This window comes from Cucurbita moschata, unplaced genomic scaffold (genome assembly GCF_002738365.1).
Source record: "Cucurbita moschata cultivar Rifu unplaced genomic scaffold, Cmos_1.0 Cmo_Scf00008, whole genome shotgun sequence".
Lineage (NCBI taxonomy): Eukaryota > Viridiplantae > Streptophyta > Magnoliopsida > Cucurbitales > Cucurbitaceae > Cucurbita > Cucurbita moschata.
The window spans coordinates 856,525-880,676 of NW_019268524.1; the positions used below are offsets into that span (position 1 = coordinate 856,525).

General features: G+C 36.3%; 4 protein-coding genes across 7 annotated transcripts; 2 read left to right on the forward strand and 2 right to left on the reverse strand.

Annotated features, from left to right (window-relative positions):
• The first annotated feature begins 711 nt into the window (after positions 1-711).
• Positions 712-5,061, forward strand: LOC111446741 (protein ROOT INITIATION DEFECTIVE 3). Its single transcript, XM_023085679.1, has 9 exons — positions 712-820; positions 1,160-1,457; positions 1,540-1,653; positions 1,813-1,946; positions 2,039-2,186; positions 2,850-3,049; positions 3,384-3,511; positions 4,183-4,430; positions 4,607-5,061. The coding sequence occupies exons 2-9, from the start codon at positions 1,254-1,256 to the stop codon at positions 4,760-4,762; spliced, it is 1,332 nt and encodes a 443-aa protein (XP_022941447.1). The 5' UTR covers positions 712-820; positions 1,160-1,253; the 3' UTR covers positions 4,763-5,061.
• Positions 5,062-5,551: 490 nt separating this feature from the next.
• On the forward strand, positions 5,552-12,509 carry LOC111446621. Of its 2 annotated transcripts, XM_023085506.1 has the most exons (18): positions 5,552-5,908; positions 6,049-6,233; positions 6,389-6,493; positions 6,614-6,685; positions 6,822-6,969; positions 7,272-7,354; positions 7,606-7,661; positions 9,058-9,194; positions 9,295-9,385; positions 9,502-9,567; positions 9,729-9,951; positions 10,255-10,356; positions 10,593-10,678; positions 10,785-10,907; positions 11,459-11,528; positions 11,620-11,711; positions 11,844-11,948; positions 12,032-12,509. In XM_023085506.1, exons 1-18 carry the CDS (start codon positions 5,565-5,567, stop codon positions 12,143-12,145), a joined length of 2,202 nt encoding a protein of 733 aa, XP_022941274.1. In that variant the 5' UTR covers positions 5,552-5,564; the 3' UTR covers positions 12,146-12,509. The 2 variants fall into 2 exon arrangements, 1 of the variants encoding a protein (XP_022941274.1); XR_002711121.1 differs by lacking the exons at positions 11,844-11,948; positions 12,032-12,509 and having other exon boundaries at positions 11,425-11,528; positions 11,620-11,668.
• Positions 12,510-13,330: 821 nt separating this feature from the next.
• On the reverse strand, positions 13,331-14,254 carry LOC111446216. The gene has a single exon (XM_023084935.1). It carries the CDS (start codon positions 14,252-14,254, stop codon positions 13,331-13,333), a length of 924 nt encoding a protein of 307 aa, XP_022940703.1.
• Positions 14,255-17,925: 3,671 nt separating this feature from the next.
• Positions 17,926-21,020, reverse strand: LOC111446366. 3 transcript variants are annotated; one of them, XM_023085156.1, is made up of 10 exons: positions 20,622-21,020; positions 20,462-20,534; positions 20,094-20,177; positions 19,900-20,016; positions 19,653-19,824; positions 19,082-19,562; positions 18,890-18,989; positions 18,650-18,793; positions 18,453-18,569; positions 17,926-18,370 (listed from the first exon to the last, which is right to left on the reverse strand). In XM_023085156.1, the coding sequence occupies exons 2-10, from the start codon at positions 20,522-20,524 to the stop codon at positions 18,071-18,073; spliced, it is 1,578 nt and encodes a 525-aa protein (XP_022940924.1). In that variant the 5' UTR covers positions 20,525-20,534; positions 20,622-21,020; the 3' UTR covers positions 17,926-18,070. The 3 variants fall into 3 exon arrangements, with proteins under 3 accessions (XP_022940924.1, XP_022940923.1, XP_022940925.1); XM_023085155.1 differs by having other exon boundaries at positions 20,094-20,195; XM_023085157.1 differs by having other exon boundaries at positions 20,094-20,195; positions 20,421-20,534.
• Between the last annotated feature and the right edge of the window lie 3,132 nt (positions 21,021-24,152).

Here is a 24,152-nt window from a genome sequence, read left to right on the forward strand (position 1 = left end):
AAAAAAAAAAAAAAAAAAAAAAAGCTAATTTACTTTTATATAATTAATCTAAAATCATTAATTTATTATTTTTCTTATCCCAAAGATGATGAATTATAATGGTGGGGTTATTTATTTATTTATTTATTCGTGTATATATATATATATATGAAAAATGAACATAATTTTAAAATAAAAAAAATATATTTTCTTTTGAGTTTTGAAATTTTGTATATAAAAAACAATAGAAATAAATTTGAAATTTTTAATAAACAAATATGAAGCCAAAGCATGTGATTTGAATATGAGCACTTCATATGATTAGGTCGTACATAATGGAACTTTCACTTTAATTTATTAGAGAAAATAACATTTATTATTTATTTATAACTAAATTTGGTTTTATTTCATTGTGGGCTAGAAACAAACAAAATGTAAATGGGCCTCAAGACCCACCAATTCGGCCCATTACATATCAAAACAAATTGGTATAATTTACCTATCTTTATTTCTTTAATTTACATATCAAAACTAAATTTATTTTAAGAAAAAATTGAAATTTTAAAAGTAAAAAAAAAAAAAAAAAATAATAAATGAAAAATCTTGTTTGAAGTTTATAATATAATATTTGGTATAATTTAAAATTTTCAAAGAGTATAAATTGATTACATAATTTTTTTTTTTGGAAAAAACGACATAAATGTTTTGTTTTTGGCAGAATTTTTCAGAAAGGAAAGAATAGGTATAAAAGCGCAGCGAACCCAATTACCCTCTCTTTCTTCATTGTTGCCGCTGCCGCGCTCTTACTTAGTGTCGCTCATCAGTCCTCCTCCGGTAACGAGTAAGTGATCTTCATTCTCTCCCTCTATGTCTACTGAAATTCGTTGGCACACTTTTAATGGAAAGTGAATGTTTGATTAATGTGCCCTAAGTATCCTGCTATGACCACACGACACTGGGCCGCTCACCATTGGCAAGCATTGAAGCACTACTGTGAACTTGGTTGGGCTGTCCTTGTGTTGCGTTTTGCATAAAATCCAATTCCTAATATCTCCATGCTCTTTTACCTGTTGATTAATTAGTAAGCACGCCTGTCTGAAAGGAAATAGAGATTGAATGATTCGTTTTGATACGTAGTTGATTTGAGCTTCAATCTAATTCTACCTGTTTGAAAAAATAGGACGTGTAAATTGTGGTTGAGATCCTTTTGAACATCCTTGGTGCGAAGAGGGAATCTAAAACCCTAGCGAGTCAATCAGGGTTTACACGCCAGGATGGTGTTAGTGGTCGCTTCGTCGTCTGTTGATTCGGGGATTGGTTGTTGGGACCTCCACACGGGTGCGGAACAACTACGTTACAAGTCTTGTGCTTCTCCTGCACATGGTCTTGTTTGTGTTGGTGAAAGGTTTCTCGCATGCTCTCAGCTTCGTGATCCCGCTGCCACCTCAGGCTCCGTACTCTACTGGTCTTGGTTTAAGGTACTAGTTATTGTGAATGTGAGTGTTAAATGTCAATCGTCTGTTCCCCAATAGTGTGCTTAATTTATTTATCTCCGTGTAGCCTCAAGTAGAAGTTAAGAGCTTTCCGGCTGAACCAATAATGGCATTGGCTTCCAACAATGAGGGTACATATATCGTTGGTGGTGGTTTCTCTGGAGATATATACTTGTGGGAGGTAAAGTTCAGTTTATTTTCTAAAAGTAAAAAATAACGTGTGTTGTGGCATTGTTTCTGAAATTCCTTGATTGTGAAAAGCTATAGTCGTCCTCTTGTTATATTACTTGGCTGTTGCACATTCTTGGCTTTAGCATAAGCTGGCATGTTGTTGTTGCAGGTTTTGAGCGGCAGACTGCTTATGAAATGGCATGCTCATTATAGGGCAGTTACTTGCCTAGTATTCTCTGAAGATGACTCCCTGCTAATTTCTGGCTCTGAAGATGGCTGCGTTAGAGTTTGGTCCCTTCTAAAGTATAAAAAGTTTTATCCTTTAGTCGCACCTGTGTCTATTTAGATTTTATTGTCACTAATTGAAATTTTTCTTACAAATATGTCTATAACAGGGTATTTGATGATGGATGGCAAAGGGAATCAAAACATTTGTATGAGCATAGTTTCACTGGGCATAATCTACCTGTTACTGACATTGTTATTGGCTATGGAGGATCCAATGCTATTATAATCTCTTCCTCTGTGGATCGTACTTGTAAGGTTTGGCACTCTAATTGATTTTTCATGTTGATAGTATAATTTTGTGATGATGCGGCTGTATACCTTGGTGAATTAATTAGTTTTATGATCTCTTTGGCTTTTAATTTATTTATGTTTGCTGGTTAAGTACTTGAATTTGCTGTCTATTTGTATTGACTTGGTGAGTATTCCAAATAATCATTATCGTTCCAGATGTGTTCATCTACTAAAATTGGCGTACATGGCACAGTGACAATCAGTGAAGAAAAATTTGAGAAATAAGTTCTCCTATATATTGTTGGTACTAGATATCAATGTTATTTTTTAAAAAAAGATTTCCTGAGACAGTTGAAGAGATTCTATTTGATTAGGGTGTTAAAACTATTGAGTGTAAAACCTTTCTTTTGCAACTCTTCAGAAATTCACAAGGTGAGAACTAGTATCTTACTTATAAAAGAGTTCTTGCTGAAAATGCATAAATGACATCAACTTCTGTGATCTATTCAAGAAGTAATAGGCTGCAGTTAAGTTTCAATTCTAAATGTTCAAGAATTTTTTGAATTGTTTATGATTTATCACCAATGAGTAATGACTACTTTCCTATCTTAAATTCTCTCATATTACATTTTCTTCCGGTGAGTCAAAATTTGAGTAATATGTTGTATGTTAACTTGACTTTTCTAGGTGTGGAGCTTATCTAAGGGGAAATTATTAAGAAATATCATATTTCCTTCGATCATTGATGCAATTGCTTTGGATCCCGGTGAACATGTCTTCTATGGTGGTGGTAGAGATGGGAAGATCTACACTGCTGCGCTTAATGCCAAAAGCCCATCCAGCAGTGATTATGGATTGCATATTCTCGGCTCATTATCAAATCAGAGGTCTATTTTTTTATCTTTGTTTTTTTTGTTATCACGTTAACCATTTTCTTGTCAGCTTTCATTTAGTTATCTTACATTTTACATCAAGGGTTAAGTTTTCCTCTAAATTGTTTTGCTCTTTTTGGTGTCTAGAATGTTATCTTTTGTCCCATAAAAATACAATTGCTTGACTAATGATATAATTATGCAATAAAAAGTTGAGGAATTTCAAGTGGCTATTAGTTCGGTGCACACGTTTGCTTCCTCCCAGGGTTTTCTTTATGCCGGATATCATCTCTGTCTTTATGAATTTGCTGTATTCCCTAACTTATTGTTCTTCTGTTTTTTTAACTAGCAAGTCTGTTACTTCCTTGGCATACTGCTCAAGTGGTAATTTATTGATCTCTGGATCTGAGGACGGAGCAATCAAAGTTTGGGATACCAGAACCAATAATATTATTCGTGTTCTCAAACATTCAAAAGGTAGGTACCAAACCATCTAAACGTTATTATTTGCAAAGTATCTATAAAGTTGCGGCTTATTTTCTTTGATGGACCATGTGTGTGAGATCACACTTTGGTTGGAGAGGGGAACAAAATATTCCTTATAAGGGTGTGGAAACCTCTCCCTAGCAGGCTCGTTTTAAAACTTTGAGGGGAAGCTCAGAAGGAAAAACCCAAAAGAGGACAATATCTGCTAGTGTTGGGCTTGGACGGCTTACAATGCTGCATAAATAAATATCTTTATCAAGCTGCTTTATGTATGAGCCGTGCATTAGCGTTTCCCATGAATATGAGGAATAGGCAGTAAATCAACTTTGTCCTTCAACTGTGGCTCAGGGAATGCCTTTCATTGTTTATGCCAGATTGTTATATTATCTGCTTTGTAATTCTAATCGTCAGAGATTGGAGACTGTCTATTAAAATCAAATAAATTATGTTTGGAAGCTTGATAATCTTTTTTGTCTCTTTATTTTTAATCTTTTCTAATTTTATGAAATTCATTTCATAAATTTATTTCCAGGCATATTAATTTATATGGTTTTTTATTGCCCTAGCTAGTGCAGTCATCTCTTGCTTGAGGGTATTCACAACCTTCATTTTTCATTTATTATCTCCATGCAAATACACTGATGTTCCATACTATTATGCAGGTCCTGTAAATAATTTACTTATTGTTCGACAACAGCTCCTCCCGACTTCACAGCTAAATCCAACCTCCCAAGGTTCTTTGAGAAAGCATCGATCACTATTACCTCCTGCCCTTGCAAAATTCGGAAACTCGAAGGACGACGATGAAGACACTGGTGTTATCATTGGTCGATCAGGTCCTCCCATGGAATCCATGGGGTTTTCCCCCATTAGTTCTCATGTGATGGATAATCAAATCACAGAACTTCAGGTGCTTGCTCTCATTTTATCCCCCTTTTCCCGTGGCCCTAAAACTCCATTTTTTTCTTGGTAAATGATATCACATCCTGTCTTTTGTCCTGGCATAGGCATACACATCATTTAGTGATAACCCATATGTCTCTACACAGTTAAAAGTTGTACTAACATGCGGTTTCTCTACTTCAGCAACAGGGTTCTGCTGCCACAGGAATGGAGTTGGAAAGACTTAAGCGTGATTATGGAAAATCCATGCAAATGCAACAGCAGTGGAGAAAACTGTACGACAATTTACATCAATATTGTGTAAATGAGCTTCTGGATGGCGATCAAACTAAAATTTAGAAGGCAATTCTGCTTGAACATTACTATTCTTTTTGTTTTCAATTTTGTTTTGTTCCATCTCATGTTCTACAAATTGTATCATCAAGTTAGGTTAGTATTTGATGGAATTGTTAGGAAGCCATCCTTGATTAATTTTAATTCCCGAACCTTTTTTCTCGGATAAGATCTGTGCATGTTGGCACAAGTACCCTAAATTTATATGAATACTTTTGGTCATGTGGGTATTTGATTCGGGTTGTATGAACAGCACTAGATATGTTATGATTTTTGGGGCAACTTTTTTTTTAGTTGCGCTTATATTCGTAGGAGTTGGGTTCAAGCTTTCCCCATCCCTTCTCATTAATGGACTTATATAAAGGAGCGTGGTTCGTTTATAAGTTTCTACCTTTTCGTCTATCTCTGAATTTGGATTTTTTGAAATTTTATGGACATGCAACTTATATTCCCATGGAAATACTTGGGAATTTGAAAAACTAATGCCCAAGATTCTTAAAAATGATTAATTAAGGACCCATTGCTTTGAATTATGGAAAAATGCTTAAAAAGAAAAAAAAATTACAAAACACGTGTTAAGAGCTGATTGATCAAGTTAGTAACATTAAAGATTATAAAACATGCTTACGTTATAAAATTGATAAGATATTTAAAAAAATGATATTGGAGCAGGTTAATTTGATATTATACTTATTTTTATTAAAAGCAGTGGAAATTAAGGTATTAAAATATTAATAAATTAGCGACTTTACATATATTTTCCTTAAATAAGGAATAATAGTTGACTTTTTTTTGCCAGTTGGCTTCAATGTGTCTCTCTGCTCTACTACGACGCGCGCGCTTTTCTGCTCCATCGTCTTCTCTCATTTCCAATTTCATCGCCTTAAATAGAGCGTTCAACAACCGAGTCTCCATTGGAAGGCAGTGTCGGAGCTACAAACCTATGGCTTCATCCATGTCTTCTTTGCCTAACACCAACAAAGACGTCTCTGAAGTAGCAGAGCAGCTCGGCATAATCACTGCGCCTTACGGTTCCTGGAAGTCGCCAATCACCGCCGATTTTGTTACTGCTGCCTCGAAGCGACTTGGTGGCACTGCTGTTGACGGCAATGGACGTCTTATTTGGCTTGAATCACGGCCCTATGAATCCGGGTACAGATATCGATTTATTCACTCTTCAATTCTAAATTCGCTGGTTGTTCTCTTGTTCGGATTTTGCTCGAATCGCTTTGATTTTGTAGCTATTCAGTTTAGAAATATCGCTTCGTGTGATTCCGTTTAAAATGGTTTAGGCGGGGAGTGCTCGTCAAGGAATCGGAAAAGCCAGGGGATGAGCCTGGTGATATTACTCCGAAAGAGTTTTCAGTGCGGAACATGACTCAGGAATACGGCGGTGGTGCATTTGCGGTCGCGGGAGACTTCGTTGTCTTTTCGAATTACAAGGATCAAAGACTTTATAAGCAATCCTTAAGTTCAGGTTGACTAGCAATTGATTAATCTAGACTTCTACATGTTGACTTATGGAATGGATGTCTTAGACTTGGTTCACTTGATCGCTCCTTACCCTGTAAATGTGAATGTAAAGGACTTGGAACTTTCAATTACTGATAAACTAAGTTTTCACGCAAGCAGATTCGCCTCCTCAAGCACTAACTCCCGATTACGGTGGACCATCAGTCAGTTATGCAGATGGGGTGTTTGATTCTCGTTTTAATCGTTTAATTACTATTCAGGAAGGTATATTTTTCCATATAGTGTTTTAGAAATTAGGAATTATCTGCAATTAACATATTTAACAGTGAAGTTTCTTTTTAGACCACATATGTATTTACATGCTTAATTTTTTCGTTTTGGTAGATGGACGTCAAAGTAGCCTGAATCCAATCACCACAATTGCGTCAGTAGAACTTGACGGCAAGGATATTAATGGTATGCATATTTTCCTTTGCATGTACAAAATTTGTTGAACGCTCGTGCATAATATGCTGTAGTTACTGACGAATTTGAATTATTGACTTCATGAATTAGTACCGTAATTTGTGCTAATTTTGGGTATGACTTTCAGAACCGAAGGTCTTAGTTGGAGGAAATGATTTCTATGCCTTCCCTAGAGTGGATCCCAAAGGGGAACGGATTGCGTGGATTGAATGGGGTCATCCTAACATGCCATGGGATAAATCTGAGCTCTGGGTTGGCTACCTTTCTGAGAATGGGTTAGTTGAACCATTCTCCTTGGTTGGTTGATCTTACTTTTCTAAAGCGTCTCTTTGTTTCAGGTGTTAAATGTTACTGTTTCCTGTCATATATGATAATGCTTCTTTGTTATCTTTCACATGTTAATTTCGTTTTTTAATTCTAATTTCTGTTCGAATGCTTTAAAGTTTCGCCTGAAAATAAATCAGATCTGCTTGTAGTAATAGCTTCTTCATAGGTGATAGGTATCTCTCTGCCACTTAGTTTTGTATTTTGTTTTTATATCTATGGTTTAATCTCGATGCTTTTGATTGTTTTGTAGCGAGGTTTACAAACGAGTTCGTGTTGCTGGTGGTGATCCAAAGCTTGTGGAATCTCCTACTGAACCGAAGTGGTCTGCTCAGGGTATGCACATTAGCTTTTGAAAGGTTTAGAAATTGTACTCAATGTGTAAAAATTCTATGTCAGATCTAATCAGCGTCATGCATGGCTGATGATGCCATCAATTTTTTGCCTGCCTCAGAATGGTTGGGTATCTTTACTTAAATGGTTCAAGTTTATAGGGTTGTGACTGAACTTCTTAAATTGGCCATCATGGCTGAACGTAATGCTTGGGGTTATCCTGGTTCTTATTTATTTATTTTCGGAATGTGCAGGAGAACTATTTTTTATTACTGATAGACAAAGTGGGTTTTGGAATCTCTATAAATGGGTAAAGTTTTCTTTTTTCATTTTCTATTGGCTGTATTTTGTTTCAATTCAGAACTATAGAAAATGCGAACTGTAATTTGTTTTTGAAATCAAGTAGACAGAAAGGTGGTTCTTTTTAATTCTGATTTTCTGATAGCTAAAGTTGGATAATCGTGCATGCATTGTTGGATGATGGAAGTCCCACATCGACTAATTTAGGGTGTGATCATGGGTTTATAAGTGAGAAATACTACCTCCATTGGTATGAGGCCTTTTGGGGAAGCCCAAAGCAAAGCCATGAGAGCTTATACTCAAAGTGGACAATATCATACCATTGTGGAGAGTCGTGTTCGTTTAACATGCATTAGTAAATTAACTCATTTTCTACTTGCACTGAATTTTCTAGAGATTCAACCTACGTTTTTTTTTTAAATTATGGATTGCAGTATTTACCTATGTTTTGACCTTGCTTCAATAGGATTTGTTCTATAGCTGTACAACTGTGTCCTTGAATTCTAAAGTATTTACCTATATTTTGTTACTCTTATTCAAGATATCTCAAAAAAAAAAGAAAAAAAAAAAAGACAAATTTAGAAGGAACTTACGTAAAAATTTATTTTGTTTAATTCTATTTTAAGGTATGAAGCACACTGAAATGCAATAAGCCACTGGCTGTAAAAGAGAGTAAAGGTTTCTTTTTCATTTTAATGACTATGAATATTGGTTTTGTTCAATGCTTTTTATTGGTGTAAATGTAAACACCCCTTCAGTGACTATAGTTAGTCTCTCTTCTCTACTGTCCCCAGTTGGAGATCCTTCTTGCAATGATTTAAGAGCTCTTTACCTCCCTTTATTTCATTTATCAGTGAAATCCATATCTCTTCTAAAAAATAAAGTTTTGTTTTATAACTAATCTCATGGGATTTGACAAAATTCATAGAAAACTTGTAGGATATCTTAGGTATATGGTCACTTGTGGTTCATATGCATGTAATATTAGACTCATCTACTTGGTTATATCGTTGCAAACACAGAAATGATTCTTAACTGAAAGCGATATCTGATTGATTGTCAAGATGAACCCCTCATTTTATGGCCTATATTGAGAGAATCTGTGTTCTCTAACTACTTTGTCAACAAAACTGGAAAAGGGCATGTGGGGATAAAGATGATGGCCTACGAATGTGATGGTCTTTAAGGGAACTTTGTAAGAAGACACTTTTATAGGGTGGATTCTTTAATTATCTCTCGCTGAGTTAATTTTGAAATTCCCAGGCAAAGAAATAATGGAAAGAAAGAACTAGGTTTGATTACCATTCTATAATCAAATCATTTGATATGGACCTCCTTTGCATATAAGTAACTACCTGGTTCCATGATATAATGGCACTTCTAACTCTTGCTTATCATGGAAACAGTTTGAGGCTAATGATGAGGTGGCTCCATTATATTCTTTAAATGCCGAGTTTTCCCGACCCTTATGGTTTTTTGGCACAAGTTCTTATGAGTTCCTAAAGAACAGTGTTGGGAGAAACATCATAGTCTGCACCTACAGGTGACTGAAGAAGTTCCTATTTTGTATGCTTCATGCTGCATTTTTACCTCCTAGATTTTTTTTAGATATTCAACTGCCTTTCCTGCCATGGTTCCTGCAGACAGCATGGGCGATCATATCTTGGAGTCTTGGATGAGGCGCAAAGTTCGCTATCCTTGCTCGACATCCCATTCACGGATATTAATAATATTGTATGCTTTAAGATCTATTACACTTTGAGAACTTTGTAGGTTCACTTTTGCGGAGGATTAGTTTTGTTTTGTCAGTGATATTTCCTTATATTAGCTCAACATGTTTATGTTTGCAGGCTCTGGGTCGTGATTGTATATATGTGGAAGGATCGACAGCACTTGATCCATCATCTATTGCCAAGGTCTCTTCTTTATGCCACAAACTGTCTTCTTTTTTTTTTTCTTCTTTTTTTTCGCATCACTTTCAGCCTTATGTATTGCTGAAATTTCAAAAGCTCCTTGTCATAAAATGATGGACGAATTACTTTCTGCCTGTCTTTGACAATGCCACTTTTCCATACAGGTGACCCTAAATGAAAGAATCTTGGAAATAGCACATTTCACTATTATCTGGTCTTCTTCGCCGGATATTTTGAAATTTATGTCATACTTCAGCCTTCCCGAGTTCATTGAATTTCCAACCGAAGTTCCTGGCCAAACTGCTTTTGCCTACTTTTATCCGCCGACCAATCCTATTTACCAGGCTAGTCAGGATGAAAAGCCTCCACTGTTGTTGAGAAGTCATGGTATGTTGCAATTATGCTGTCATTAACCTTCCAGTGTTCGGGGGAAAGAGTTCAAACCATTATCCTGAATTTTTTTAGACTTTTTGCATATCAAGTAGGGTGTTGGATTGTTTTCTGTTTATTTCGATGGAATATTCTTTTTAATATTTGTGTTATTTTGTAAGAGACAGGAAAAAGAATTTTTTGTACTTGACCTTAATAAAGTGCTGCAAAACTGGAAAGAATTCTTACTGGCATTTATTTCTAGTTCGGCTCTGGCGTAGCTCCTTGAAAAATAAATATATAATAGATATTGCATTACAGGAGGGCCAACTGCTGAAACACGTGGAATTTTAAATCCTAGCATTCAATATTGGACTAGTAGAGGCTGGGGTTATGTTGATGTCAATTATGGTGGTAGCGCTGGTATGTTTGCGACCATTACTAGTTTGAAATATATTTTGAGTGTAGTATCGAACAAAAATTTTCTTTGCATGTTCATGTTGCTTCCTTCTAGCCTTTCTAAATTCTCTAGTGATCAACTCTCCATTCCTCGTAACGCTGAAATGCTTGATACTTGCCAACTGGCTTCTCTCATTGAGGAATGTTTTTCATTGCTAGCATAGTTAGTTACTGAGGTATTTATAATTTTGGCTCTAAAGGTTATGGGAGAGAGTACCGAGAAAGGCTTTTGAGGCAGTGGGGAATTGTTGATGTCAACGACTGCTGCAGTTGTGCAAGATTTTTGGTGGCGCCTCCTACAGTCTTGCTTTCTTTAGAACTTCTGAGTCATAACTAATTATTGTTACACCTTTCTAGCCTTTGGTAATAGCAAACCGTATTGTTTTCTCCAGGTGAACTCTGGAAAGGTTGATGGAGAACGATTATGTATCACTGGGGGCTCTGCTGGTGGATATACCACCTTAGCTGCTCTTGCTTTTAGAGATACGTTTAAGGCAGGAGCTTCCTTGTACGGGGTGAGTGTCTAGTCCTATGCTAATCTGATGTCTTAGAATTATCCAAGTGATAAGAATAGCTCTCGAGCCAAAAATTGATGATATCAATTATACTCATTTTATGTGTTGTTGAACTGTTTTCTATTGTACTGCTTGCATTAAAACAAAAATTGAATGCTGATGGTGTGGTATGATTTTAAATTTTACTATAATCGCTCACTACCAATGCCAAAATATTGTGGCCAATGGAATCATCTGGTACTTTTAGGATGTTTAGCTACAACACCTGTTGGTGATTTTATAGTCTACGAATAGAGATTACTGCTCTTTATATTCCAGGCTGTCTGAGTGCATGGCCGACTATCATCTCTAGTTGTGTTGATTGTATAGCTTTTTTTTTTTCTAAGTTTGTACAGATTACTTGTTCTTTTAACCCTTTCCCTTTGGTTATAGCTCCCTTCTGCTTTCTGTTAACACACACACACACACACACAATTGACTTCGCTTGCTAAATTTGAAACTATATGCCTTGCAACAGTCGACTGATTGTAGTTCCTATGATCTTTGTATAGATAGCTGACTTAAGCTTGTTGAGAGCAGATACACACAAGTTCGAATCTCATTATATCGACAATCTTGTTGGTGAGTTAAAGAACCAAATAAAGAATCTTATAATTTATTGCCTTCTCATTTCAGTCATTGTGAACTCTGATACAATTATAATGGACTGCAGGGAATGAAAAAGATTACTTTGAGAGGGCACCGATCAATTTTGTTGACAAATTTTCTTGCCCTATAATCCTATTCCAGGGATTGGAGGACAAAGTATGCTGATTGTTTTCTCTTTCTTCTCCTGTTAATGTTGACGTAAACCATGAAACATTATGGACTTTTATATCTTTATGTAAACGGAGGCCATTGGTTTGATGGGGTTTGCACTTTGTATTAAATTTTCAGGTCGTACTGCCTAATCAATCTCGTAAGATTTATCATGCCTTGAAGGATAAGGGCTTGCCTGTTGCTCTAGTGGAGTATGAAGGAGAACAACATGGTTTCCGCAAGGTACACGGGACTGCATCTTTTAAGTAACAATTCTAAGTTTTTGCATTGGGGTATAGAATGCTAAATTTGTGTATTTAATACAGGCAGAAAATATTAAATTTACCCTCGAACAGCAAATGATGTTCTTTGCTCGATTAGTTGGACGATTCCAAGTTGCAGACGATATTAATCCAATCAAAATTGAAAACTTTGACTGAGGATCTGCCTGCTGGTATATTTGGAAACCTTCTACTTTGTGAAATACACGGAATGGTATTGTGAGATCTTCTGTCAATAACTTCAACACAGCATTTGGACGAACAATCGTTTGTGTTGACTATCTTGCTCCAGGTCCATATGATGTAAATATGGCAGTAAGTTTGGAATCGCTTTAAACCATGACGGGTGTCTTGGATGGGTTTGATTGCTTTATTTCCAACCTTTTGAAGGACAATTTTAATGAATAAAAGCATCTCATTTTATTTACAATTTTGTATAACTAAAATTTCCTCTTCTTTTTTTATTTGTAAATTATATATAATAAGCAAGGGTATTTCCTCTGATTGTGGAAATTTCTTGAAAGTTTTGTACGTAGCATTCATGTTTAAATTTTCACTGGTAGGGGTATTTCAAGTAAATTTATTGAAGGAATGGATCTTAATTATAAACCCCAATATCTAGGGATTTTGTTAGATTACCTAGTACGTAGATTTATTTTTTGTATTGTTACTAGCATGCAGGGATTTAGTTAGATTTATGTCTCTATATTGTTACTTAGTGTATTTAGTTAGCCTTCTTGTATTATAAAAGATACATGTATGTGAGCTAAATAATTTACACAATTTACACTTGCAACATGGTCTTATCTATGCTTGAGGCTATCGATTTAGGAATGTTGTACGGGCTAATGATTTCCTATGGACAACGTAGTAATGGAAGAAGCAATGTAAGGGTTCTTGATCGGGAGAGAGTGAACATATTTGGTCCAATAATCAACTACGACCAAAATTGTGTTCTACTTTAAAATTTGGGATATTCCGAGGTGAAATCTATTATAAGGTGGCAGCTAGGTACATATTGCATATTTGATCAGCTTTTTTATTTTTAATTTTATTCCTTTTTTTAAGATTGAGTTAGAATGTTATCATAGTTTGGAACGTAACAAAAAAAAAAAAGAATGTTACGACGGTTAATCGAATTAAATTTTGTTGTCCTGGAGATTAAATCTGTTCATATAAAATGGAAAGCTGGGTCAGATACATATGCTTATTTGCTTTAACCATTCAATAGAATATTGTTCTTGTCAAGAAATTTTCTTTAATTTGATCATTTGGCATGCCATTTAATGGCTCATCAGAAAACAAAAATGACAAAGTTTTGGTTGAAGTTAAATCTTGGATCCATTAGCGGGAGTGCCTGAAGTTGGTGTGCATATGGACTGCTGGATTGAAGAGGAGTCCTCCCAAAATCCCCTTGTAGGGCAGGAAAGTCTTCTTTTTCTTCTTGTCTTCTGATGCTGCTCTATTCAATGAAAAATGCGAATCATAAATTGAAACGGATCCATTTCTGCTATTATTTGATTTGAAGCTCGTATTCTTATTCTCTTCCTGTTTCTTGTATAGGGTTGAATATTTCCTTAGAGGATCTTTTCCAGTTCCTCGTCCTTCAGATGCACTTCGAAACAGGTCCGTTAGTCTCCACCTTCTACTGCCCTTAGATGAGGTGGTATTGGAATTGGTTCCAGCAGCAGAAGGGGATCCTGGAATCAACTTCAGCTGTCCATCGTTTTTTCGTAAAGGCTGTTTCTCGTACCATGGAGATGAAGAAACTCTTTTGGGGGAGAGCGACCTCACTGCTCTCCGGGAGGCTGAGGACGTTAAGGCTTGGTTTCTTCCCCTCCCTCTCTTCTGTTCCTTTTTCCTTTCTGCGTTCTCAATTATTGTTTCTGTTGTTGGATTTTTCCTCCTTTCAGTTGAGTACGTATTCTGAAATGTTTTATTTTGTTGAGAAATTGGTGATTGTGGTGGTGTCTCTAGTGATCGGATTTTGCCGTCATCAAATAGCTCATCAGCTGACAGTGTGGTTGCCTCTAACTGCCGGCAAATATCAAATGCAAAATCGCCATCCTCCTCCATGTATGCTTCATCCATTTGGGAAGATTGCAACTCATCGAAGTCCCTATAAAACTCGGACATGCGCATTGGACTAGAAGGTGCGCTGTAGAAGTAATTTCCAATAACTTCAGGTGTAGTTGGAACTGTCGAGATCTTAGATCTTCCACCATTGAAATGATAATCCATGCTCGGCGATTGTATTGCCACTTCCATTCTAATAACTTATCCAACTCCCCTTACTTTTTTTGTCCCACTTTTGAACAGAAAACAGAGAAGTTTGATAGGGAAGCAACTCCAAAACAGACGAAGCTAGAATTGCCAATATTTTACTTGAATGAAGGAAAGGGAGAAGAATATATATAGTGGCTGGAGTTTGTTGACCACAACAAGAGAAGCAATGAGGTAACATCTTTATGTGCACGTTACACATCATATTGTTGTTTATATCATCATATGCATGTGTGAATGCATGCAAACTTATTTCTGAAAAATAAAGCAAATGGGGCCTTCTGAATTTTGGATTTGACATTATTGGCGAGACTAGACTTCAAAAGGTATAAAATTGTTTGTCAAGTAGATGAAAGTTGTGCACCTAACAACTACAAGTGAATGACAAAAATATGTACGTAATTTTTGGTAGGTAAAGGTAAAGCTAGACATTGTCATCTTGTGTTTCTTATTACAGAAGCATGACGAAATTAGAGAGGCAGCCTACTTTCTGTTTCTTAGTTCTCACCATCTCCACCATCTCCAAAATGAACCAAACTCAGTTTATTAGTTTGGTACCTACCTCACCTTTTGATGAATAATGATCTAGAAATTTCTGGCTGTGGATTATTTTCTTTGTCAGGTATGTACTTCAATATATGGAAAACCAAAATGGTTAGTAGGTATGGTTTACATCTATTAGTTTATCCTATTAAATTTTATTAAACATGTTGATCCCATTGATATTTTTATTTTGGTAGAGATTGACCTTATTAAACAAGTATTAGGTAACCAAAGTTTACTCCCTTGCTTCTTTTTCATGAATTTGATTGTGTTATGGAGGGACGTGAGAATTGAAGGCGGGTGGATTGTGAGATTTCACAATCGAGAAGTGAAATGAGTGCCAGTGAGGACACTAGACCCCGAATGGAGGTGGGTTGTGAGATCTCACATCGATTTGGGAGGAGAACGAAACATATTTATAAGGGTGTGGAAACCTCTCATAGTAGACACTTTATAAATCTCGAGAAGAAATCTGAAAGAAAAAGCATAGAAAGGATAATATAAGACCGGGTTTGATTTTCAAACCGGTAAAATGTGAGGAGGCACTTGGCGTGTATACAATTCCCTTCATATGAAAGCAGCACAACCAGAAGAAGGATTGTGTTGGGTGGAGTGATTGAAATCTGGGGGAATAAGATTCTAACAGATTATGATAAGTTTTCAAACAGAGTGCCAATTATTCAACAACGGAGATTTTTGAAATTTTGTTTTCTATATTATCTTAAAATATTTGGCACTGAATGGGTCAGCCTCCGTTTTGGACTCGATCATTCTTCTAGATGACAGGGTGGTTGAATATTTTAGTTAAAATTGCATTCCGATTTATGGTTTATAGGCCGTATTCTGTGACTCCAATTTTCCCATTAATTTGATGAGGTGGCGACGTGACGTATTGCCAACTATCATATTTCTAGCTGACGTGTCTTTCAAGTACTTCATGCTCACCAGCTGGCAAGTCTTTTGAGCCACACCAGTTGGGCCTAGCGGGGGCAAACTGGGCCTTGTTGCCCAAAGCAAGAAGCCTGAGAACCTTAGAATTTGTGGGCCGGTTCCAATCCTTTTCAGGTCCATATCTCCTTTGTTGGTTGTTTTAATCTGGAAATTTCCTCTCCTAGGCCCCTTCCTCTGACCTCCTCTCATATTCAAATAGCTACCAACTTCAGGTATATTTGGTTGATAGGTTAGACTTGTATAATCTAAAGGGTTTTAGAAAAGGGATATCTTGATGGCCAGATAATTCCATTTGGATACCATGAATTTTAACTTCTATTGGATGAGTCAGCTGATTTCTTAACTTCTATTGGATGGGTCAGCTGATTTGCTTAAGAAAGCAAATCATACTAAAATGTCTCATCTTCTAGTACCGATAAGTTGCCTACGAATTCCTCCTTATCCTGTAGAGCCATGGTCAAGGTTCCCCATATGAAATGTACACTTCTGTTTACCGTACTCTTGCAAATATTTTTCTGGTAACAATGAATTTGAATCGAATGTACTAGTAGATCACATGGATCTACGAACATCTGTAGAGACCTTATGAATCCATTTGACCTCTCAATTAAGGGTATATATCTTTATAAGTTACCCAAATCCAAGTTTTGAGAACTTAAACCTAGGATTATGCTAGACTTTCCCTAAGTCCCAACTTTAAGCTTCACAAACCAAGTTTTAGGGTTTGAAAATTCTCTAATTTATTTATGCATATAAAAATAAGTAGTTTATAATTACCTTGATGAATTTCACACCATAAAAAGTTACCAATTTGTAACTTAGATTTTCTACCAATCTCCTATTGCTCCAATGGCATCATAAGTGGTCGTTTCATTTAATAGCTTGGTTTCTTAAGGATACATACAATGCTGAATACACACCAAATTTGAGGAGACAACAAAATCACACACTAGGTCCTCATCATTTTTGTCTCTCCTTTTGAACTCCATGGATTTACCTGATTCAGAAAATTTAAGAAATGGCAAAGAAAAACACGACGACAGAAGGCTTGAGTTGCAACTCAGTAGTTCAATAGACAATCTTTGAAAATACTAAAGAGCAACAAACACGTGGTTTCCACCTAATCGAGTGAAGTAGACAAACTTTAAGTTGTTAAGTCTAATGTTCAATAATAACGTGGTTTCCACCTAACCGAGTAAGGTAGATGGACCTAATGTTCTCGTGGTCAATCTAAGTTAATTAGTTTGTTTGTGGTTGGCCTTGACATAGAATGGTAGTGTGTGGTGGGTGAGGTTTGCCCATTTGAAGTATAGAGACTGTAATGGAAAGGACCACTCCAGTTGATAAAATTCTTTTGAGATTAAGACAAATCTTCAATTCTCTTTCCTCACCTCCCATTCCTTTCAACATCCCAAGCCCTTACGATCTTCCAGCTTACACTTTACTGGATTTGGTTATATTGAGTTTATGAGTTCTCCATACAATTTTGGAACAAAGTTTTTCCTTTTTTCAATATTTTAAAAATGTCAGAATATAGTGATGACATGTACACTGAGTTGGCAGCCAATTAAATGAGCAATATTATTAAGGAATTTTGTTATTTCAGTGTATAGTAATGACCTGTACACTGAGTTGGCAGTTAATTAAATTGGGTAATATTATGTTACTCTCTTTATTCCCATCGGCAAAGTCTTATAACTATTATTATCTTTGCGTTATACAGCCAAATACAGTTGTCGGTCCTTTTTAACGCTTTAAGCCATCAAATCAGTGCCATCTGTCACAAATCAACATCAAAATCTCACACGCTCTTCTTCTATTATTCTCGAGCATTTTTTTTTTTTTAAAAAAAAACAAAACAAAATTTAGTCATTATTTTTCTAAGAATTTTGGAGTACGCTTTTATTTTAAAATTTGGATCCAAATTCACCCTTTCTCGTTATGTGATTTTCGAAAATAAACTCTTTATGTGATCTTATTGAGAAATAAACTCTTTATGTGATCTTATGCTAGTTAGAGAGGAGAATAAACCTTTCGTATAAAGGTGTGAATTTCCCTATTAGATGCATCTTATAACCGTGATACTAATAGTGATACATAACAAACTAAAATAGATACTATCTACTAGTAGTGGACTTGTTATTTTAAAACGAGAAAATCACAAACATGATGCCTGAATTTCTCACCTTGCAAAGCTGCTGAATGTACAAATTATTGTACATCAAACCTATATTCTTGATAGCTATGATACAGTGTTCTACAACTAAATCTTAACCATGCTGCCAAAGCAATGGAATATGGATATCATTATGTGCACAAAAGGTATCTAAAACTGAACTCATAAGGTATCACTTTGACAAACTCCGACAGAGGCTGCTTTCTTCTTCTCTCCACCAACTTAATTGCTTCTTTTCCTAATTCACTTGGTAGTTGAAGGCAAACCCAGTCCACCAACGACTCCAAGTCTTTACCAAAGTCCAGCAAATACCAATCCAACAGCTTTGGTATTCCAAATTTCTCTGATGAAATCCCAACTGCAGCTTCTAAATACTCCCTTTTTGCTACTTCTAGCTCGTTTTCGACCTGGGATGCCGTGTACACTCTCACCTTCATTAAGCAAAGTTTCGAGCAAATTAGAAGTCGAATCAGAGGATATATGGAACATCAGTGATGGAAGAACATCACTTACAGCAGGGGAAGACCAGCTTCCACATGATAGAGCAAACGTAACCAATGGTTCTGATAACTCCAACCCGAAAGTACTTCTAAACGTCTTCTCGTCATATTTTGCGCTCTTTGAGAAAGCCTGTGGTCAAATTAACTTACATTCTAACATCCAACTTCAAAGTTAAACGTCATAAAACATCGTTGAAATGAACAGCTTACGTATTGTGAATGATAAGGCAGTCTCAGGATGAAATGCTCTATGGTTATAGCATTTAGCAACTGCCCGCTCACATTAATTGTTGCCTTCTGCATTAAGGCAACAACCATCTTGGGACTCTCTGGTATTCCATGTTCTAAGAACGCCTGCAGGAATTCAATCACTTGAGTGTGTGCCAAAGAAATTTGAAGAAAGAATGCCATGAAATGAAAAGAAAGAGCAAAAATTCAGAGATTGCGTACATTTATCATGCAGGAATTATAGATGTTGATCCAAAAAGCAAGTTTCTCCTGATGAATAAGATGTTGCAAGTTGACAGAAGCAAGTTTCCCCATGAGGAGTCTGAAATTTGGACAAATTGAGGCTTGAAATCATATTTTATATCCCAAACAGATGCCTGAATCGATGAGAATTATCAGTAGCAGAAAACTTACTTCAATCTTTGAAATAGAAACGAAGAGTTCGCTGTCCGTTTCGTATTGATGGAACTAGCTTCGACCGTGCACACGTTCTTGTATGGACCGATATCCCGCATTCCAAATTTTGAACATATATCGTAAGGGTCGTGAAGATGACCCGTCTCTTCGTTTTGAATGGTACTTACCATTGAGAAGAGATGCAAATTTTCAGCAGCACCTCTGTTCTTGGTTGAACTCAATCTCAATAGAATTGTTGATAAGCATTTCAAAATATTTTCAGAAATAGTGTTTGGATTATCATCACCATACACCTTGTTATCCGGGGAACGTAGTTGTCTTGCTTCAGTATTTTCTGGAGAATTTGGTTTCTGTGATGATTTGTGATGAACTGAAGGTGTGTTGATTGGAGTCTTTGAAACATGGGTTTTGTGGAGAGGGGGCTTCTTGTTGCTGCTCATCAAATTCACTCGAGATTCATTTTCCTTTCCCAGACAATCTGAAGCACAAAGAGGAACAAAAACAGGTTCAAAATCTATTCAACTTACTAACTTGATTCAAGTAATTAATATGGTTGCCGTTTAGTTACCAATTTTCTGAACTTGCTTAGAATTGTTCTTCGGGGAAGCCTCCATGTTCTTCGTGGAGGACGAAATGTTGACAGCTTCCTGATACAGATCCTGCCTGAAATGCACAACCTGTTCTTCAAGCCGCACCACCTCCTCTTCAAGAACAGCCACTTCGGCAAGAAGTTCTAGCATCTACACCGATCAAAAATCTGGCATTAGAATTCTGGTTTTGATTGTGAAGGACTCAAGGGATTCGATATCACTTACATTGGGAGGAAGGGAAGGAGGGAGGCGGGGTAAGGCTCCCAGAGGTCTGGTGAAAGCTCTCTTGAGAGCTCGACCCACATTCTCTTCATGTCTCAGCTTCTTCTTCAGCTTCTCAATCTGATCATTAACAATGTCAAACCCAATTTTAAAATGACCAAAAGAAAGTTTCAGCAATTTCCAAATTTCGTTCATACGTCTTGTTGCAAAGCCACTTTTCTCTGTCTGCGTGAAGCCCGCCCGCTCGTGGCTGCTTTTGCTGCGCCTGGTTGCTTCGCCTCCTGCATATCCACGTTCCCCTTCAGGGTAATTCAGAATTCAAAAATGGGCCACAGAAGAAGAAGAAGAAGAAGAAGAAGAAATCATATAAATCAAGAACTGAATCAGATACAGAATAACAGAGGGAAGAAGAAAGTATGTTGAAAACTCAAATTCTTTTAACTTTTGGTGGGTTTCTTCCATCTACAGAACAAACCGTTTTTCAAAACATGCAATAAATAAGGTAAGAAACTAGAGCGACCTACATAGAACTACGCACTAGACTTGGAGGTAAAGCTGGGATTACTTTTTCATGATTTGCAGATGCTCTAATAGACTGCAGCCTTGTTGTCCTTTCTTTGCGATTCATCTCTTCAAAACTGCCACATGATCAAACCAAACCCAATTCATCACTCAATATATCAAACAAAACAATCCCATGGAATGAGAAGAACAAGGGATCAAACCTTTGTGGGAGGAGAAGAGTTTCATTTTCTTATAGACTCCTAAGAGCTTCTTCAATGGCGAAATACCAATACAAAGATTTACCGCCCAATTTGGAGACGCCTCGATGAGTGTGAGAGAAACAAGAATTGAAACTTCTTGGAGAGTTGGATGTGTATTTAAGATTACTGTTTATGACAGCTACAGAGAATTGGGTCTACCGACTGGGGAGTTACTTACAGATCTTCCACCGCTTGGAAAGCTTATCTTATAGAGAGAGAGAGAGAGAGAGAGAAGGGGGAGGTTACTGAGTGAATGAAAGGTAAAACCAACGGGTTTGGCTTTGCAGAAAGTTTATAAACAGCTCAAACAGCTCTTGCATATGCCGGGGCTATGGTCCACAACATGCCCTCGTCATCATGGAACAACGTGTGCCTTCTCTTTCGAACCCCATCTCCTTTATATCCTTTGTTTTTTACCCTCCTTTCTTTCTTTTCGGAATTCACTTTCAAATCCCATGTGGGTTCGGATTGTTTACGACTTTGGACGTGCGATTTTCATTAGAGGCATTATTGACTATTTTTGTTACCGTGCAAGCTCACCCCTAGCAGATATTGTCTTTTTTCGACTTTTCTTCTGACTTCTCCTCAAGTTTCTAAAACGCATCAGTTAGGGGGAGAGATTTACACCCTATGTGGAATCTCACAATCTACCTTTTCGGAGCCAACGTCTTTGCTAACTTACCTCTTATATTATTGGTAATTTCTTAAAAACTGCTTTATAAACGGTTAAAATTTAATGAGCAATGAATTTGACGGCAAAGACTAGAAGGGTGGCATGCTTGCCAACTCTTTAATACATTGGACTTGTTTTGGAAGATCCAAAGCAGGACTGCTCAAGAATTGCCTGGCTTGATGATCATAATTTAATATTGGTATTCGTTCTTTATTACTTACCTAATACCAAACCTTATTATAGTAATCCTTTCATTTCAAGAAATATTCATACCATTTCTGCTATGTCCATCAAATATGAATCCTAACTGATTTTCATTTTTCAGACCTGGCTTGAAAACATGGAAAGAAAACAGAGTGTTCATCTCCCAATTTATGTCGCTCCAGAATGCTCCCTGTCAACTTTTCTTCCTTATCCATCAAAAAAGCTGATCGATAACAAATGAAGCCTCTATTATGAATCACTGATTTCCGTAATGAAATGATATTCTCAATTTTAAGTATAAGCTCTCGTAACTTTACTTTTAATTTTCCTTACTTATAAACCCATGATAAATCCCTTACTTAGTTGATAACTCCTCTCCCAACAATCCTCTCCTCGAACAAAGTACACTATAGAGCCTCTTTTGAAGCTTATGGAGCCCTCGAACAACTTCTCCTTAATCGAGGCTTGACTCCTTTTTTTCGGGAGTCTTCGAACAAAGTACACAATTTATTCTACATTTGAGTCACTTTTGACTATACCTTTGAGGCTCACAACTTCTTTATTCGACGTTTGATGATTCTATTGACATGACTAAGTTAAAGACACGACTCTGATACTAAATTATAAATTACGGACCTCCACAATAATTTGATATTATCTAGAGCATAAACTCTCCTAACTATACAAATGGAAATGAATTCCCAACCCCTCAACAGCCTCTTATCTCAAAAAATCAACCAATGCGTTCAAAACAAACCCCACAGCTCATACAATGTCCAATTTCCCTTTAAGCTCCTCAATGCATATGTCAAGAACAATCAATTTCTTCAAGAACAAGCTTCTAGCTGGAAAAACAATCTTCAATAATGAAATCTCTGTCTTTTGAAAAGCAAATTTTGGCTAGTTCGTCACTTACACATGTAATGGATGCTGTCTCATAATACAAATGGTCACTTTTCGATTAAAAACAACTTAAAAAAAAAAAAAAAAAAAACTTACGAGACATCAAAGTAGGAACTCACAACCACGTGATAGAGACATGAAAGCAGAAATATTTTAACGCAGCATGATTAACAAAAGTAATAAAGCAATAAGCTTTCCAAGTATGGGAGCAAATTAATAATTGGGGGACCCTTTCCTGAATGCAGTGGGGTTGACACTACTACTTATTTCAATTCCAAAACAATCGGGTCAGCTAAGTTCTTCAATAGCCTTTAACTATTTTGCGTACTTCAATAATTAAACCTCCGCATAATGAATAAAGTAGGTAGCCACAAACACTTACATGTTTCTTAGAGCCATTTCAATCGCATAACCATTGCCGCAATCCCCTTCGCATTTCGTCGAACAGCTTGTGCGCATATTCGCCCGACCCCATCGTGCATCATCCACCGATGGGAACACTCCTGTTCTAAGTCTGAGAGGGTTGTGATAATACAACATGAATATAAAACAAATCTTTTAAACTACAACATGAATATATATTAAAAATATCATCAGTTTATATGAACCCAATTAAAACATCAAACGGACTTTTTGAGTGTTTAAAAATATTTTATCGATCTGAATCTATTCTAGATCGAGTACCGATGCTATTCCGACATAATTCAATTTTAAAATAAGAAAAAAGGTTTGTCTTTTTGCAAAGTGGGGGAAAAATCCCTAAAATTATATAAGAGAGAGCAAGGGGGGGTTTGATAAAGGCGTGGGAGTCCTTCCTTTGTCGGTGTCCTTTGCAGCGCCAATGAAGGATATGAGTTTTATTGAATAAATCAATAAAATACATCCAATATAATGCTCTTTTTTGGCTTTCCAACAACCCTATCAATTCCAATTTTATTTATTGGGTTGGTATCAAATATATCGATTTAAATTCGCCCATATTATCAAATCTTTTATATATTTTAAAAATATAATAAACGAGAACAAAACATTTCTTATAAGAGTATAAAATTTTTTATCTAAAAGATATGTTTTAAATCTGTGAAGCTGACAATGATGTAGAACGAGTCAAAGCAGATAATAGCTGCTAGTAGGGGATTCGAAACTGTTACACATGATATTAGTATGCTAGGTGTCAAGGGAGTAGAGATCCCACGTTGGTTTGGAGAGAAGAATGAAGCATTCGCTATAAAGACGTGAAAACCTCTTCCTGCGTATAAAAGTAGGAAGCTGACGATATGTAATGGACTAAAACCATAGAACGATATCAAATATTATTTAGATTTTTGCCGACGTTTTAAGAGAGAAATTTGATGAATGATTGGCATGTCGAATGGGGAAAGAGAAGACAAGTTGGTGCATAAAAGAAGGCAGAAGGTCCTACTCAGATTCTAAATCTTATATATTCAATTTTAGTGTACTTTGTTGTGGGAGTTCAGCTTAAGCCAACAATTTCATTGCTCATTTATGTCAATTTGGAGTCTTTCTCACCTCAAAAACCACAACTCAGTAATAAATTTCAGGTGGGGTTCAGGTTAAAACCTGTAAGCCACATTGTTTTTGTTTTGAGATGGGTAAAAATGAGGCCAAATTTAATGCGATGTGACTCTGTTTTTTTTTTTTTTTTTTTTTTTTTTTTTTTTTTTTTTTTTTTTTTTTTTTTTTTTTTTTTT